The sequence below is a fragment of the Struthio camelus genome, chromosome W, assembly GCF_040807025.1.
Source record: "Struthio camelus isolate bStrCam1 chromosome W, bStrCam1.hap1, whole genome shotgun sequence".
NCBI classification, from domain to species: domain Eukaryota; kingdom Metazoa; phylum Chordata; class Aves; order Struthioniformes; family Struthionidae; genus Struthio; species Struthio camelus.
Genome location: NC_090981.1, coordinates 15,407,871 through 15,426,362, shown reverse-complemented (window position 1 = coordinate 15,426,362; position 18,492 = coordinate 15,407,871). Strand labels below are relative to the sequence as shown.

The window sequence follows — 18,492 nt, the reverse complement described above, 5'->3', positions numbered from 1 at the left end:
AGACGTTCCCTGGCGTGGATACGGATACCTGGAAAGAGAAATCTTGAGGCGAGGTCAACAAGAGTGGGGCTATTTGAACAGGTATTAAAGGTGTAAACAGCCATACACACTGCGAAGGGCAGTCAAGTCTTAAATGTAAGCTTGCAACTCTTTGCTCAGTAATCATCAGTTGCTCAGGTGTATAGAATTCTACCTCCCTGGAGGTGAGCATGTGGGGGGGGAGGGCAATCCCCCCTTCCATTACAGATATCCGAGCAGGGATTGCTAGGGTTGGTTTGGCTTGTACTCGCTCATAGGGAGTAAACATTCCCACACGCCCGTTGTTAAGCATAAACAGCGCTTGTGGGAGCATGCTCGCCCACCCCCCCCCCCCGCCCTCCTTAATGTCTGCGTGGTGGTAAGTTTTCAAATTTGTTCTTTTAGCAGGCCATTCATTCTCTCTATTAAAGCACTAACTTGAGGGTGGTAGGGTATATGCAAGACCCAGGTGATCCCCAAGTCCTTTGCCCATTCTTGTACTACATGGCCTGCAGAGTGGGTGCCTTGGTCACTCTGTAGTTCTTTTGGTATACCATAAGTATACATGAGCTGCTCTAAGCCCCGTACAGTGGAGGATTGATTCGCATGGGAGGTCTGCCGCGTTATTTCCACACCAGCTGGTCCTTCTCCATCTGCTGCCGCAGTGTGTTGATCCCTTCCTCAGAAGTATGCCACTCCCCCACTGTAGCAGCTAATTCACCTGTGGACGGGTAAGCACCCACCACAGCAGTGCCTAACCATTGATATAATGTTGGAGCTTCAATAACATTTCCTGCCCCATCCCGCGCAGAAGTTAATTGGGTAAGATAATACTGTACTTGAGCATCAGTTGCTAAGGGGCTCATTAAATTCAGCTCACATAGAATCACAGAATGGCCAAGGTTGGAAGGGACCTCTGGAGATCATCTAGTCCAACCCCCTGCTGCTCAAGCAGGGTCCTCTAGGGCACATTGCCGAGGCTCGCGTCCAGGCAGGTTTTTGAATATCTCCAGAGAAGGAGACTCCACAACCTCTCTGGGCAACCTGTTCCAGGGCTCAGTCACCCTCACAGGAAAGAAGTTTTTCCTCATGCTCAGATGGAACTTCCCGTGTTTTAGTTTGTGCCCGTTGCCTCTTGTCCTGTCGCTGGGCACCACGGAGAAGAGTCTGGCCTCATCCTCTCGACACCCTCCCTTCAGATACTTGTACACATTGATGAGATCACCTCTCAGTCTTCTCTTGGATAAACAGGCCCAGCTCTCTCAGCCTTTCTTCATAGGAGAGATGCTCCAGTCCCCTCATCATCTTTGGGGCCCTCCGCTGGACTCTCTCCAGTAGTGCCATGTCTCTCTTGTACTGGGGAGCCCAGCACTGGACACAGGACTCCAGGTGAGGCCTCCCCAGGGCTGAGTAGAGGGGCAGGATCACCTCCCTCGACCTGCTGGCAACACTCTGCCTAATGCAGCCCCAGGATACCCTTGGCCTTCTTGGCCACAAGGGCACATTGCTGCCTCATGCTTAACTTGTTGTCCACCAGGACCCCCAGGCCCTTCTCTGCAGAGCTGCTTTCCAGCAGGTCAGACCCCAGCCTGTACTGGTGCCTGGGGTCATTCCTCCCTAGGTGCAGGACCCTTCACTTGCCTTTGTTGAAGTTCATGAGGTTCCTCTCTTGCCCATCTCTCCAGGCTGTCCAGGTCCCTCTGAATGGCAGCACAGTCTTCTGGTGTGTCAGCCACTCCTCCCAGTTTAGTATCATCAGCAAACTTGCTGAGAGTGCACTCTGTCCCTTCATCCAGGTCATCGATGAATACATTGAACAAGACTGGACCCAGGACTGACCCCTGGGGGACACCGCTAGCTACAGGCCTCCAACGAGACGCTGCACCACTGACTGCAACCCTCTGAGCTCTGCCATCCAGCCAGTTCTCAATCCACCTCACTGTCCACTCATCCAACCCACACTTCCTGAGCTTGCCTACGAGGATGCGATGGGAGACAGTGTCAAAAGCCTTGCTGAAGTCCAGGGAGACAACATCCACTGCTCTGCCCTCATCCACCCAGCCAGTCATTCCGTCATAGAAGGCTATCAGGTTGGTCAAGCATGATTTCCCTTTGGTGAATCCAGGCTGACTACTCCTGATCACCTTCTTGTCCTCCATGTGCTTAGTGAGGACCTCCAGGATGAGCTGTTCCATCACCTTTCCAGGGATGGAGGTGAGGCTGACAGGCCTGTAGTTCCCTGGCTCCTCCTCCTTGCCCTTTTTGAAGACTGGAGTGACACTGGCTTTCTTCCAGTCCTCAGGCACCTCTCCTGTTCTCCAGGACCTTTCAGAGATGATGGAGAGTGGCCTAGCAATAACATCCGCCAGCTCCCTCAGCACTCGTGGGTGCATCCCATCGGGGTCCGTGGATTTACGGATGTCAAGTTTGGACAAATGATTTCTAACCCGATCCTCCTCGACCAAGGGAGAGTCTTCCTTTCTCCAGACTTCCTCTCTTGTCCCCAGGGTCTGGAATTCCCCAGGGCTGGCCTTAGCAGTGAAGACTGAAGCAAAGAAGGCATTCAGCAACTCTGCCTTCTCTGCATCCTTCGTCACCAGGGCACCCACCCCATTCATCAGTGGGCCCACATTTTCCCTAGTCTTCCTTTTGCTGTTGATGTATTTGAAGAAGCCCTTCTTGTTGTCCCTGACATCCCTTGCCAGATTTAATTCCAAATGGGCCTTGGCCTTCCTCGTTGCCTCCCTGCACACTCTGACAACGTCCCTATATTCCTCCCAAGTGGCCTGTCCCCCTTTCCACATTCTGTAGACTTCCTCCTTCTGTTTGAGTTTTGCCAGGAGTTCCTTGCTCATCCATGCAGGTCTCCTGCCCACTTTGCTGGATTTCTTACTCAGAGGGATGCACTGCTCTTGAGCTTGGAGGAAGTGATGCTTGAATATTAACCAGCTCTCCTGGATCCCTCTTCCTTCTAGGGCCCTACCCCATGAGATTCCCCTAAGTAGGACCCTGAAGAGGCCAAAGTCTGCTCTCCTGAAGTCGAGGGTTGCGATCCTACTTATTGTCCTGCTCCCTCCTCGTAGGATCCTCAACTCCACCATCTCATGGTCACTGCAGCCAAGGCTGCCCCCCCACCAACCTTCACATCTCCAACCAGACCTTCTTTGTTTGTTAGTACAAGGTCTAGCAGCACACCTCTCCTTGTTGGCGTCTCCACCACCTCTGTCAAAAAGTTATCCTCAATGCTCTGCAGGAACCTCCTGGACTGTTTGTGCCTAGCTGTGCTCTCTTCCCAGCAGATGTCAGGGTGGTTGAAGTCTCCCATGAGAACCAGGGCCTGTGATTGTGAGGCTACTTCCAGCTGTCTGTAGAAGGCCTCATCTACTTCCTCTTCCTGATCAGGTGGCCTGTAGTAAACCCCCACCACCGTGTCACCCATGTTAGCCTGCCCTTTAATCCTTACCCAACTCCACCACCTCGCCTTCCTGGCCTGTCTTTCCTAAAAAGCACATAGCCATCCATGACAGCAGTCCAGTCATGCGAGCTATCCCACCATGTCTCTGTGACTGCAATGAGATCATGGCCCTGCGACCGCACACAGATCTCTAATTCTTCCTGCTTATTCCCCATGCTGCGTGCATTGGTGTACAGGCATTTCAGAGAGCCAATCGAGCATGCAGACTTCTCAGGAGAGGTGCAAGAGGATCCTCCATAGCCACGTCCCATGCTGTCTCCCCTGGCTGCATGCACCTGCTGGAGGCATCCTGACTTGAATGGTGTTATACTGACTACCCTGTCTCTATAACGCTCCCCCTCCTCCATCTTTCCTAGTTTAAAGCCCTCCTTACCAGGCTGGCCAGCCTGTTGACAAAGACACGCCTGCCCCGCTTGGTGAGGTGGAGCCCATCTCTCCCCATCAGCTGTCGGTCTTCGACCAGGGTCCCATGGTCATAGAAAACAAAACCCTGTTGTCAACTCCAGCGGCACAGCCAGTTGTTAACTTGGAAAATCCGTCTGCTCCTCCTCCCATCCTTCCCCCTCGCAGGCAGGATTGAGGAGAAAATGACCTGGGCTCCCAGACCCTTGTGATTCACACAGAATCACAGAATGGCTGACTGTCAGCCCAGGCCTCACGGAGAGGCCCTAGGCACTCCCTGCAGCCTGACACCTGTAGAGCTGCATCTGATGTCTGGGAGTCTGTCTGGGTTGAAGCTTCAGACACAGGTGATGCAGCAACTCCAACAGCCACTGGGGAATGCGCTCTGCAGCGTGTCATGACCATACCCGAGGAAGCACACACTACTACGAGAAATGAAGGTGCCTTCTGGCACCCTACTGTGTGAACTGCCACGCAAACTGCTGCGTCTGTTCGCTGCCTCTGTTCGCTGCGCTCTTAAGAGAGTAAGCGAGCCGGCGCCTGCATCCCATGCCCTCACTAACCAGGCTAACAAAGACTCCCCGGGCTGCTGCTGGAAAGTAGTTAAAAACTCACGCAATTCCTTCAGGGTATACGTCCTAGAGTGCTCCACTGTATTCCCATCTACTTGCCTCTCCCCCTTCAATTGCACAAGAGGTGGGTCCTGGGGAGTAGCCAGTCCTCCTTCTAATCCAAATTCAACCTCCGAGTCAGATGAAGTGCTCCAAATACTACCATGCCACTCCTTGGGGTCCCAGGAGGGTCTAGTTATTATTGCGCTCACCTGGGCAACTGTAGCTGGGGCTTTACCATAGCGTGCATGGTGTTTGTTAGCCACTCGTAAAGCTAATCACTCTACCCTATGGGTTAATTCCTGAGTCTTTTCAGTTTGGGTCATAATCAACTCCTGTGCTACCGCCTTCGCGTCACGCAACTCCCCATTCTCCTTCTCCAGATCTTTTACTCGTTGCTGCAAAGATGATACCTCATTATCTAAGACTCGAATGCCCATCAACAGTGCCCACCCTAATCGTCTGGCTAGCTTCTGAGCCACTTCTGAAGTGGCGCGTGTCATGGAGAGGTTTGGTTTAGGGGAGAAGTTAAGAAAATGGGTTTTTACTGAACAATGGGTAGAAGGTGCCAATCACCCTGTCCTTTGTTGTAACCCCGGTTAGCCTGCAGAAATCCCCCACTGCCACAATCTAAGATCATTAGTGGAGGGCTAACACGTAACCTAGCAGCCCGTAACGGTCAGTCAAGCAGAATATTCCAGAAGGAAGGCGAGTCTACACGGCCCACATTAAAATCAGGGATTGAAACCGGACCACTAAGAGCGGGGGTCTAGACAAATTTAACCAATCGCTTGCCTGCGGTCCCGAAGTGGGACAGGGATAAAAGGGGCACACGCGAGCCCAGCAGGGGCTTTTGTGGCGGCGGCGGAGAGAAGAAGAGAGCTGAGTTCACTGAAGAAGTGGCGGCAGTGAAGAAGAAGAAGCCGCTGAGAGCTGAAATCACTGAAGCGGTGGGGAAGAAGACGCCTCGGCGGCCTTTTCCGAGACTCCGAGACGCCAGGCAGCCTTTTCCAAGGCTCCCTCCCTGCCACCGAGGGAAGCTCTCCGCCCCGGAAGGCTGCGGGCAGCCAGCACTGCCGTGCCCCCGATCTGGGATGCTGGGTCAGGCAGCTAGGGATCCCCCACCGCTACTAACACCGGCGGACACGTGAGTACTCGCCTCCTCCCCACTCCGGGGAGCGGTAACCGAAGCGGCACACCGGCTCGACTGTGGCCTGCTTACTTGCAGAGCGCGCATGGCATGGCAGCGGCACACTGCGCCCGGTGTGGCCTGCTCAGTAATCCTCGGGCTCGAAGCGGCACCCCCCACCCCGGGCGTGGCCTGCTTGTCCCTTCCTCCTCCTCCCCGCCCGACGCCTTCCGGCGTAACCACCAGGTACCTTCACCCTTACCGGTTTGAGCTCAAGTTTGTGTTTGTAATGACTGTAATTGCCCCTGTTCTGTGTTGTGTGGGGGGTTCAATGTGTGGTTACTGACTGATTAACGGTGTATTGCTACTATTGTTGTTATCATTAGCTTTTAATTGTTATTGTTACTAGTGATACATATTAAACTTTGTTATTTGTTTCTGGCCGTTAACTGTGAACCCATTCATAAGTGACAGGGACACCTATACCACCACCCGAACCTTTCTCGTAGCGTGGAGTGCTGTGGGGCCCAGAGCATGAGGGTGCTCTGTGGTGGGCTCAGCCGCCCCTCCTGGGCCTCCCGTGGCAGTGCGGGAGGGCATAGCCCGTAAAGCAGATTCAACCACTTTTGGGGTAACATTTTCCCCCTGTGCCAACTCTGGCCAGTCCTCGGGGACTGCCAGAGTGGCAAGCAATGCGGCTACCGGCCCCCACCGCTCAGTCTGGGGCCATCCTGGCAGCCGCAGGCGAGCAGCCTCTCCTTGGCTCTCGCCCTCCCCCTTTGCTCTCCTCGACCATGACATTGGCATTGTTGTTTGTGTATCCTGCTGACTACGCCAACTGTAAGGGTAAGGTGGGGGTAACGCCTGCACTCCCGGCAGGGACAGATACACAAGCACAAGGCACACTAGGGGCGATACTGAGCAGTTATTACCTCTGCGTCTGAGCAGGGGTTCCCCAGCGATTTCCTGATCGAGGCAATAATGGAGCGGGAGAGTCCCTGGCACTGCTGAGCGTCGGTCTATGGTGAGGAACACCGAGGGGGCACTATGTGAGGTTTTTATGGACTACACACATGCGCAGTAAGCATATTGAGCTCATCGCTAATCTTGATTCAAAGCCCAGGCGTAGCACCACAATGGCACAGGCTCAGCCGCGTGACTATGGGTCAGTGTAGCTGCTGTAGAGCTGTAGATGCTCCTTTTCCCACGGAACAGTCTGGCTAGCTTCCATTGCCTGTCTCCTCGACATTCTTCCGCATTTTCCCATACAGGGTGGTTACTGGGAGGGAGGGTGCTAGATGTGTGATTACAGCATGAGGCAATATTAGCCTAGAGTTGCCTTACAGATCGTGGCTCTCATTTAAAAAATGAAATGATACTTATGGACAGATGAACATGGAGTTGACTGGCTACACCATATACCTTATTATCCCACGGCCTTGAGAAAAGGTAGAACAGTATAATGGACTCCCAAAAACCATGCTGCGAGCCCTAGACAAAAGGGATGTGAGAAACTGGGATATTTATTAATTTGGCAGAAGCCGCTTGGCTTGTGAACACTCAAGGGGCAGCATCCTGACCAGGCCTGGCCCAGGCTAAACCTGTCAGAACAGTAGATGGCGATAAAGTTCCTGTTGTGACAGGCCATGATTGGATGGGAACAAAGGTTTGGGCTGTCACCCCCCTTTAGGGAAAGGGAAACCACAGAGAGGGGGTAGTATTTGCACATGGCCCGGGACATACAGCATGGGTACTGTTACAAAAAGGAGAAATTAAATGTTTATCCACACACACACACACACACACACACACACACACGTTGACTGTAATTAACCCTTTGTGAATATTTTTATATACAGGAAGATAAACCCTATTTTGGTATGGACAGCAGTCTGGACTCTGACAGTGACTCTGACTCATAACAGTGGCACAAACAATCCCCCCCAGTGCTGGCCACAAGCTACCATGCCACCACAGAATGAGAGTGAATAATATGAAACGAACTGTAACAAACTATTAAAAGATTTGCGATATGGTGGGAAATTGAAGGGGAGTATATTGCCACATATGGGGCAGGGATGCACTGGATAATAGTCCCTAAAGGTAATACAACCCAGTTAACTTTAGCTAGGAATAGCAGCCAGAGTGGAGCAGGTAAAAATGGAGCTGGGTATGTAGAATATATTAGTGAACATAAAGGACTATCTCATTGGTATAATGACTAGACTTAATTGGACCACCAACTTCACAAGTATTTATAAATGGACCCAAAACAATCTAAGATTAGAATTTAAATATAATGAGACCTTATCTAAGGGAAGAAACACAAACCAAACTAGTGAACTAACTATGGTGTAATCTTGGCAAAGAACACAATCTGGACCACCACCCTCCATTATGTTTGACCACAGGAAAGTAGCAGACTTTATTTGGGGTAACCCGATAAGAGAGAATACCACATCAGGTGGGATTGGAATCTAAGTTGACACAGTGCCACCTATACCCCTTTTATTATTGGGATTCAACGTGCCATGTTCCCTGAACACGACATTCACAGAAGAACTAAGAGAGACATATTGGGAATGCCAGGACTTGGAGGAGCTGCCCTAAACACCATGGATATCCAAGTCCTCTAATCCCAGCTGCAACTGGTTGGGCAACTAACCTCTTAGCACTTTGAGGAATTAGCCAAAGCTGCTATCCGATAAGAAATAGAAAGAAAGACCTGGGAAGTAGTGAGAAACTGATCTAAGACTATTTCTACTGGTGTCCAGAATGCCTCTTTGGCTGCTACCTGCAAGAGCATGCAACTGACCACTTTGCCAGTAATGAAACAAGAATGGTTAGTCTGTGAAGGAAAACATTGGGATAGCGTAGCCTGTTGTTTTGCACCAGGAGGTGCTGGTTCATTATGATCCCAGTAAGAAAGGCACTCAGACTCTTTAAAGTGTCACTTAAAATGCCAGTTATTAGAGCTAACGCTACAAGGGAAGAGGATTAGTATAGATAATCTTACATCCCTTCAGATGCTGGGAACCTCAAGTTGTGCAGCATCTAACGGGCCTCAAATCAGGGTGCAGCACACTGTGCAGATCCCATCTGTGGAAAGGTGGCCAAGGGATCCCCGTAGCACAACACAGGCCAGAAGACCAAGCTATAACATATAGCAGCACAGCACAGCACAAGCCTGCACCTACTCAGGTTAACTGTTGTGGATCACTAACTCCTTGATGTACAATAGTCTTCCGATTAGGATCACTATATTCCAGCCCTTGATCCACGTACAGTTGACTCCTCCTGAAGATATTGGAAGCTGCAGATTATATCAGTAAGCTTTTTGGCTACTAGAACGATTCTTATGTACAAAGTGATTACTACAGTTAATAATGCAAGAGTAATGACAAATAAAGCAAATATTGGTTGTGAGAATAAGTGTCAAAAAGCAGTTGCATTAGAGCTAGGATCCCTCAAAGATGTCTTGCCATCGGGCTCCACCCCTAGTCCCATGTCCTGTAAGACAAGGGTGGTGCAAACTCCACCAGTCCAGTTGCTTATGTGATGTAGTAGACAAGGAAGAGCTTCGGTGTGGCTGGAGGGCAGGGGTGTCCAGCACGTCATGTTCCTTGATACATAGCATGCAGAGAGCAAAAGCAATACCGTGAGGCTCCACATAGCGGCTCTGCATGAGATAAAACAAAGACATTATTTTACATACAGCATATGTTAAGGCACATAACAAGGGGTGTCTGCTTGCTCCTCTAGGATTAAGTACATGGCTCCTGGCCCATGTGCCAGGATTTCTGCACAGATGATGAGTTTCCCTTGAGAGGTCCGGTACATGTACTTGCCTCTGACTCTCAATAAGTCATTGGGCTCTGTCAACATCCCGGGCTGTACCTCATAGTGCTGATGTCCCAAGAGAAGCTGATAGGAGGTGTATCCTTGGAAGCGTGCTTTACTATTCAAGTTCATTACAGCCTGTGATAGCACTGCTGGTCAATTATGCCTGCCAAGTGTGAGAGGGGAGCAGTACATGTAACTGTTCCTTCAGTAAGTCACTGATCCGTTCGACTAGGCCAGCTCCTCTGGGGTGATAGGGTATACGGTATACCCAGCGTACTTCATGCTCAGCAGCCCACTGTCTGACCATTTGGCCTGTAAAACGAGACCCATTGTCCACCTGGATACAGGCGGGTGGACCTATCCACTGGCTAAGTAATCACAGGCCTTTCAGTGTGCCTTTCTGGTTGGTATGTGTAGTTGGGGACACAGCAACATAACTGGTATATGTGTCTACTCGGGAGTGGGAGGGGTTGCCTCTAGTGTCATGAATACAGCCTTTAGTTCTGCATACTGACTGCCACTCCCCCGCCTTGCCTTGTCGGGTCAAAGAAATTTGCTCAGCAGGTTTAAAGGCAGCAGCCTTCCACCACCTCTCCCCCTTAACATATTTTGCTGATCCATCCATGAACCAGGCACGCTATCGCTACTCAGGGATGAGATGTTCATATGGCAGGGCTTCCTGAGCCTAGGCAGGGGGGTAGCAGCTCCAGATTAGGTTGAGTCACATCTGTCAATCCTATTTGGGCTATTTTTTTCCTGCAAGGCACTGATTTTGTGGGTACCTGGCTTGGCCAGCATGGAAGTATACCATTTCCATTTTATAGTGCTGGATTGTTGTGCTTTTCCAATTTTGTAGTTGCGATCATTAGACAAAACCCACTGCAATATAGGCAAGCCCACAATCAGAGTGACGGTCTCTCCCCCAGTCACTCGTTCAGTTTCTACCAAAGCCCAATATGCAGCCAGTAATTGTTTTCCAAAAGGCACATAGTTCTGTGCAGAGGGAGGGAGATGCCATGGCCAGATGCCAAGTGGGATTTGCTTCCCTTCACCTCTTTGCCACAAACTCCAACATGCTACATCGTCCCCTGAAACTAGGCCTTCCAGTTCAAAAGGTTTGTGACGTTGCCTGAGACCTAATGCGACAACATGGGAGACAGCATGTTTAGCCTGTTCAAAGCCTCTTTTTTCATCTTCCTCCCATACAAATTGGCACCTCTTTGCCACAAACTCCAACATGCTACATCGTCCCCTGAAACTAGGCCTTCCAGTTCAAAAGGTTTGTGACGTTGCCTGAGACCTAATGCGACAACATGGGAGACAGCATGTTTAGCCTGTTCAAAGCCTCTTTTTTCATCTTCCTCCCATACAAATTGGCTCTTCTTTTTTTGCTACATTATACAGGGATCTTAACATCTGTGCTTAGTGTGGGATAAACTGGCACCAGTACCCTAGTAATCCCACAAAGTGCTGCACATCAGCTTTATTTTGGGACTCAGCTATATGAAGTAGTGTTTGCTTTGCAGCTTCAGGCATAATCTGGCAGGGTCCTTGCCAGATGATGCCTAAAAGCATTGCTTCAGTTGCTGGCCCTTGTGCTTTCTGCAGATTAATTTCCCAACCATGCTCTCTCATAAGTGTCCACAACACTACTCCGTGCCTCTCCAACATCCTGTTCAGTAGGTCCAGTCAGCAGAATGTCATCAATGTAATGGGACAGCTTACGCTCTGGGGACAGATTACACTCCTCCAAGTGCTGAACCACAATGCCGTCACAAATTGTGGGACTGTGCAGGTATGCCTGAGGCAGCACCGTAAATGTATACTGCTGACCTTCCCAGGAAAAGGCAAACTGTTCCTGTGACTCTTTAGCAATAGGGATACTGAAGAAGGCATTCGCCAAGTCAATAACAGCATGCCCGGCACTTGCCTCAGCCTCTAACCGCTCTAACAGGGTGACAATCTCGGGAGCCACTGCAGCCAGGGGAGGGGTGGCTGTGTTCAAAAGCCTGTAATCTGTGGTCATACACCAAGACCCATCCAGTTTCTTTACAGGCCAAATAGGGCTATTAAATAATGCCAAATAACCCCTGCTTCTAACAGCTGTTTAATAGTCTGAGAGATTTCAGCATGCCCCTCCAGGCAGCCAGTACTGCTTTGAGGGTATAGGCTTGGAGGGGGTAGCACAATGGGGAGGGTGCCCACAATTCTCCCCACTATGAGTGCCCAGACCAAAAGTGATTGTATTTTGAAGGAACGTTTTCCCCTGGAAACAGGAAAAGCAATAATAAGGTATGCAAATCATGTGGCTGGGGCTGTCTGGCGATACCAGTCAGGTAGCCCTATGCTTCATCATTGCAGTCTAGATCAGGCCAATAAAGTAAACCCTTTGTTGTGACCATACCATACATGCCACACCTGCTTTGCAGTGGGGCGGACTCGGGGCGGGGCGGGGGGGGGGCGCGGGGGAGGGCTTTCCCCAGCTAACACTAACAGAGAAACACCCAGGCAGACAGATTGAGCATCTTGGTATCACTGTGTCAGTGCCCTTCCCAGGCCTGACAGCAGGCCTGCTGTTGAATAGGGCAAGGGACCTAGTGACAGAGGACGTGAAAAAGGCCTTTTTGGGCCTCAGTTTTCTCTGGTAAGGTCTGCCCTCAGGCCTCCCTGAACCTAGTGGCCGAGTCTGAGAGAATGAGACATTACCCACTGTAGAAGAAGATATAGTTATGGAGCACTAAAGCCAACTAGACATGCACAAGTCCATGGGACCTGATGGGATGCATCTGAGGGTGTTGAAGGAGCCAGCTGATGTCATTGCTAGGCCACTGTCTACCATCTTTGAAATGTCATGGCAATTGGAGGAGGTGCCTGATGACTGGACAAAAGTAGATGTCACACTCATCTTCAAGAAGGGCAAGAAGGAGGATCTGGGAAACTACAGGCTGGTCAGCCTCACCTCAGTCCCTGGGAAGGTGATGGAGCAAATCCTCCTGGAAGCCATGTCCAGGCACATGAAGGACAAGAAGGTGGTTGGGAGCAGCCAACATGAATTTACCAAGAGCAAATCATGCTTGACCAACCTCATTGCCTTTCCATGATGAGGTGATGGGCACTGTGGACAAGGGGAGGGCAGTGAATGTTGTCTACCTTGACTTTAGCAAGGCCTTTGATATACTTTCCCACAGTCTCCTTATCAACAAATTGATGAGATATGGGCTAGATAAGTGGACGATAAGGTGGGTGGAAAATTGGCTGGAACGTCAGGCTCAGCTCAGCAGTACAAAGTCCAACTGGAGACCGGTTATTAGTGGCATCCCTCGGGGTGGATACTTGGGGCAATATTGTTTGACATCTTCATTAACGACCTGGATGATGGGACAGAGTGCACTCTTGGCATGTCTGTGGACGATACCAAACTGGGGGGAAGCACTCGATATGCTGGAGGGCAGGACCATGACAGGCTGGAGAAACGGGCCAACAGGAACCTCATGAAGTTCAACAAGGACAAATGTCAAGTCTTGCATCTGGGATGGAATAACCCTGTGCACCAGTACAGGCTGGGGGCCAACTGGATAGAAAGCAGCTTTGCAGAAAAGGACCTGGGGGGGTGGTCCTGGTGGACAACAAGTTGAACGTGAGGCAGCAGCGTGCCTTTGCAGCAAAGAAGGCCAACCGCATCCTGGGCTGTAGTAGTAAGACTGTAGCCAGCAGTTACAGGAAAGCGTTCCTTCCCCGCTATTCGGCACTTGTGAGACCCCCATATGGAGCGGTGTCCAGTTTTGGGCTCCCCCGTACAAGAAAGACATGGACGTACTGGAGCGAGTCCAGCGGAGGGCCACCAAGATGGTCAGGGGGCTGGAGCACATGACATATGAGGAGAGGCTGAGAGAAGTGGGTTTATTCAGCCTTCAGAAGAGAAGGATCAGGGAAACCTTATTGCTGTCTGCAGCTACCTGATTGGAGGATAAAGAGAAGAAGGAGCCAGACTCTTCTCGAAGGGGCTCAGTGATAGGAGAAGAGGCAACGGACACAAGCTGGAACAAGGGAAATTCTGACTAGGCATAAGGAAAACGTTTTTCACTGTGAGAGTGGCGTATTGGGCATAAACGGCAGGGTTTTGGTAGCAGGGGGCTGCGGGGGTGACCTGTGCGGGACAAGGTCATGAATCACCCTGTACCAGTCACAGCCAGTTCCAGATGGCTCTGTAACGGATAAAAACAACCCACCTAAAGCATGCCTAAACTCCACCCACTCAGAAGAGCCTGTGGTGCCTCTGCTAAAACATAGTTAAGAAAGGGCGGTAGCTGCCAGGGAGGAGACACAGGAGAAGACACGTGAGGGCACACGTGAGGACACATAAAAGGAAAGACGTGAGGAGACACGAAAAGGAGACACAAGAGGTACACCCCCGAAGGGACTGTGGCCAGTGGAGGAACCCACGCCGGAGCAGCGGAAGAAAAGAGTGTGAGGCAGGGAGCAGCAAAGAGAGACTGCTTGCTGACCGCTGACCCCCCCCCCCCCAACCTCTTGCACCACCTGTCGCCTCACTGGAGGGAGGGAGTGTAACGTGCAGCAAAACCAAGGGGAGTGGAGACTAGGAAGGGAGGAGGAGAACTGTTGGACTGAAGTTGAGCCCAGGGAAGGGAGGAGGAAAGACATTTAATTGTTATGTCATCTTTGTTTCTCAATACCCGAATCCGTAATTAAAAGTTTATGTTAATCGGCAATAAATTAAATTAAGTGAAATTCCCCGAGTCAAGACTGTTTTGCCCGCGACAGGTGGTCAAACACTGGAACAGGGGCCCAGAGAAGTTGTGGGCTCTCCATCCTTGGAGCTATTCAAACCTCAGCTGGACAAGGCCCGGAGCAGCAAGCTGATCTAGTTGGATGGACCTGCTCTGAGTAAGGGGTTGGACTAGAGAGACCTCCAGAGGTCCCTTCTAACCTATGTGATTCTGTGATTCTCCCAGGCAAATTTAATCTAAACAATGGCTACAGATTCTGCCTGTATAAACACTCCCTTTGAAGTCTCAATTGAAAGTCTTTAGCTTTGGCTTTTAATAAAATTTGGCAAAATTACCATCACAAATATTTCTGATATGTTTCACTTGTTCAAATGAGTCTGTTCAGCTATTCCTGATCAAAGGGTGCTTTGAGCTTTTGTTGTAGCTGACTCCTGATTTTTTTGGGGGGGGGGGGTGTGGGGGTGGTCAGGCACCCTTTCAGCAGGTGCTAGGGAGAGGCCTACATAAGTGCCAGCCTAGCATGTAGCTAACACAGGTAATCAACAGATACAGTAGTAGCTGTTGTAGCAGAAGGGTGCACGGAAAGGGGCCAGCAACTCTGCTCAGAACAGCATACATATCCCTCAGCAATGGTGATGATGCACCACAGGGCATTGTCCCCAGCAGCTGTTGGAGCAACTGTCCCTGTAACATCAGAGACCTTGACCCAGACGGGGCTCTAGAAGGAGGATGCAGTTCTGCAACTCTCAGGCTGCAGGAATGCCTGGGGCCTCTTGCTGATGCTAGGGCAGTGGAAGATGGTCTTCTAGCCTGCAGGAGATGTGCCCTGGTGGAGGATCTGTGCTGACGAGTTAAGGAGCTGTGGGAGGAGGTCAGCAGACTGCGGTATCAGAGATGATGAAAAAGAGATCAACTGGATCTTCTTTGAGACCCTGCAGCTTCAAGAACCTGAACTCCCAACTGTACCAAAGAAGGAGCAGGTAGAGTCTGTGCCTATCGGATTGAAAAGTGGAGACTCCCATGATGGTGAAGGCTGGAGGCTCGTGACTTCTGGAACCAGGAGGAAGGCTCCTACGCCACCTGAAGACTTGCAACTACAGACTAGATTCGGTGCCCTCATAGGAGGAGCGCTGTCAAAAAAAGCATCCGAATCAGCTGAACCCAAGCCACGTTGCAGCACCAGGAGGAAGAAGAGGTGAGTGATAGTAGTGGGCGACTCCCTGCCGTGGAGAACGGAGGCCCCCCCCACCTCCTGACCTGACCTGCTGTCTCCAGACGTTTGCTGCTTGCAAGGGCTCAGATCCAGGACATTGCAGAGAGACTGCAGAGGCTTGTATGGCCCTCAAACTATCACTCCCTGCTGCTCATCCACGTAGGCACCACCGATACTGCCAGGGGAGACCTGGAGCGTATCAAGAGTGACTACATGGATCTGGGGGTAAGGGTCAAGGGCACGGGGGCCCAGATGGTTTTCTCCTCAATACTACTGCTGGTGAGGGGGAAAGGGCCTGAGGAGGAGTGGATGGATCCCGCAGGTCAACAACTGGTTGTGCAACTGGTTTTGATGACAGGGATTTGGCTTTTACAACCATGGGGACCTTCTTTAGGGAACAAGGACTGATAGGGAGAGACAGGATCCACCTGACCAAGTGGGGCAAAAGCTTCACTGCCAACAGGCTGGCCAACATGGTGAGGAGAGCTTTAAACTAGGAATGATGGGAGGAGGGAGATGACTCACTGCCAATTGAGGAAGTGGTAGACCAGGTAGGCAAGCACAGGGTGATGTGAACAGAAGGGTCGAAACGTTCAACAAAACAGGGCTGAAGCGGGGTCACCCCAAGTGTAGGCACATAAATAAGGAAGTGCCTACAGGACAGCATTATGGGGAAAGCTCTCCTACCCCCCCTCCCTTTTTTTATTTAGGAAGTCAGTAAGACTGGGTGCCGCTCTGAAGTGCCTGTACACTAATGCACACAGCATAGAGAACAAACAGGAGGCATTAGAGGTCCTTGTGCAATTGCAGGGCTACAATCTTAATGGGATTACTGAGACGTGGTAGGATAGCTCACACGACTGGAGTGCTGCTGTGGATGGATACAGGCTCTTTAGGAAGGACAGGCTGGGAAGGCAAGGAGGGGGAGTTGCCCCTTATGCAAAACAGCATCTGGAATGCATGGAGCTTTGCCAAGGGATGGATGATGAGCCAGTTGAGAGTTTAGGGGGTTAGGATTAGAGGGCAGACTCACATGGTGGTTGTTGTTGTTGTGGGCGTCTGCTGCAGACAGCTTGATCAGGAAGAAGTAGATGAGGCCTTCTTCATGCTTAACCAACCTGATAACCTTCTATGATGAGATGACTGGCTGGGTGGATGAGGGGAGAGCAGCGGATGCTGTTTATCTCTACTTTAAGGCTTTTGACACTGTCTCCCATACCATCCTCATAGACAAGCTCGTGAAGTATGGACCGGATAAATGGACGGTGAGGTGGTCTGAAAACTGGCTGAACTGCTGGGCTCAGAGGGTTGCGATCAGCAGCATGAAGTCCAGCTGGAGGCCAGTCACTAGTGGTGTCCCCCAGGGGTCAATCCTGGGGCCAATACTGTTTAGCCTCTTCAGTAATGAGCTGGATGATGGGACAGAGTGCGCGCGCCCTCAGCAAGTTTGCAGATGATACAAAACTGGGAGGGGAGGCTGATAGACCAGATGGGTGTGCTGCCCTTCAGAGGGACCTTGACAGGCTGGAGAAACGGGCAAAGAGGAACCTCATGCAATTCAGCAACGGGAAAAGCCAAGTCCTGCTCCTGGGGAGGAATAACCCCCATGCACCAGTACAGGCTGGGGGCTGACTGGCTGGAAAGCAGCTTTGCAGAGAAGGACCTGGGGGGGGGGTCCTGGTGGACAAGAAGTTGAACATGAGCCAGCAATGCGCTCTTGTGGCAAAGGCGGCCAACAGCATCCTGGGCTGCATTAGGAAGGGCGTCACCAGCAGGTCGAGGGCGGTGATCCTTCCTCTGCTCAGCACCGGTGAGACCCCCCACCTGGAGTCCCGTGTGGAGTTCTGAGTTCCCCAGGCTAAGAAAGATGTGGACATACTGAAGCGAGTCCAGCGAAGGGCCACAGCGATTGGAGCTCCTGACCTAGGAGGAGAGGCTGCGAGAGCTGGGATTGTTTACCCTGGAGAAGAGAAGGCTCGGGTGGAAATCTTATCAATGTGTATGACTACCTGGTGGGAGGGTGTAAAGAAGACAGAACCAGACTCTTCTCAGTGGTATCCAGTGAATGGACAAGAGGCAATGGGCACAAATTGAAATACAAGAAATTCCACTTAAACATAAGAACTTCTTACTGTGAGAGTGATCAAACACTGGAACAGGTTGCCCAGAGAGGTTGTGGAGTTCTCATACTTTGAGATATTCAAAACCCAACTGGAGAGAGTCCTGAGCAACCTGCTCTAGTTGACCCTGCTTTGAGCAGGAGGGTTGGACTTAGACAATCTCCAGAGGTCCCTTCCAGCCTTAACCAGTCTGATTCGATATTCTTTGGGTCACAGTAAGGGAACTAAGAGGATCACATCAACATTAAACACTACGGGTAATATACAACTACATTTTTATTTGAAATATTTATTATTTTCTTCCTATAGACTTGCAATTTCTTTCCAACTTGTTTAAAGATTCTTCTAATTCAATAAAAAATGGTGGGAGTGGAGGAATCTGTAAGAGACTTGCTCCCCAATAATTCCTAACAAAATTAGTGGTTTTTGACCAGCTCAGTTGAACAAATGAAGTTGTTGATAGTATGGAGCTAAAGAATCTTACCTGTGTACAACAAAACAGCTAGATCAACTTCTCTTCTGAATTGACTTCAACTCATAGGAATGATACTTCACATATCCTTCCAATTTTAAAATACACTTTGCAAGAACACTTTTATTGTTAATTTTGCTGAAGACTTGACTGCATGCAATTTTCTATATTATAGAGACACAAAAAAAGTATAAAGTTTAAGATACTTACTTGGGATACACAGGCTCATAAATATATTTTTCTCTTGCTGACAGGAGATCAAAAAATAAGATGTATCCATTTACAGTCTGAAAGAGAAACACTGGTAAGATATACAACACCTAATCAAGCTGTATGTGCAAAATCTATGAAAATCTGTTGCGACTGCTAGACAAGTCTCAAACTAAGTGAACACCAACACAGATGCTCATACCAGTTTCAGCGATATTAAACAGCTTATCCTTTGAAATTAATTATTGATA

General features: G+C 50.3%; 1 protein-coding gene and 1 long non-coding RNA gene across 3 annotated transcripts in view; one reads left to right on the top strand and one right to left on the bottom strand.

Annotated features, from left to right (window-relative positions):
• The first annotated feature begins 5,352 nt into the window (after positions 1-5,352).
• Positions 5,353-18,492, top strand: part of LOC104153816 (uncharacterized) — a 42,027-nt gene continuing 28,887 nt past the window's right edge. Inside the window, exon 1 of the long non-coding RNA XR_011137467.1 lies at positions 5,353-5,653. This is a non-coding gene — a long non-coding RNA (uncharacterized lncRNA). The remainder of the gene's footprint in view (positions 5,654-18,492) is intronic.
• The window catches only part of LOC138064168 (guanine nucleotide exchange factor subunit RIC1-like), a 42,026-nt gene continuing 30,674 nt past the window's right edge, over positions 7,141-18,492 (bottom strand). For both annotated transcript variants that reach the window (XM_068925622.1, XM_068925623.1), the window contains exons 4-5: positions 18,242-18,318; positions 7,141-9,314 (exon numbers count right to left, since the gene is read on the bottom strand). In XM_068925622.1, the coding sequence (XP_068781723.1) occupies positions 9,071-9,314; positions 18,242-18,318 (321 nt within the window). In that variant the 3' untranslated portion in view covers positions 7,141-9,070. The remainder of the gene's footprint in view (positions 9,315-18,241; positions 18,319-18,492) is intronic.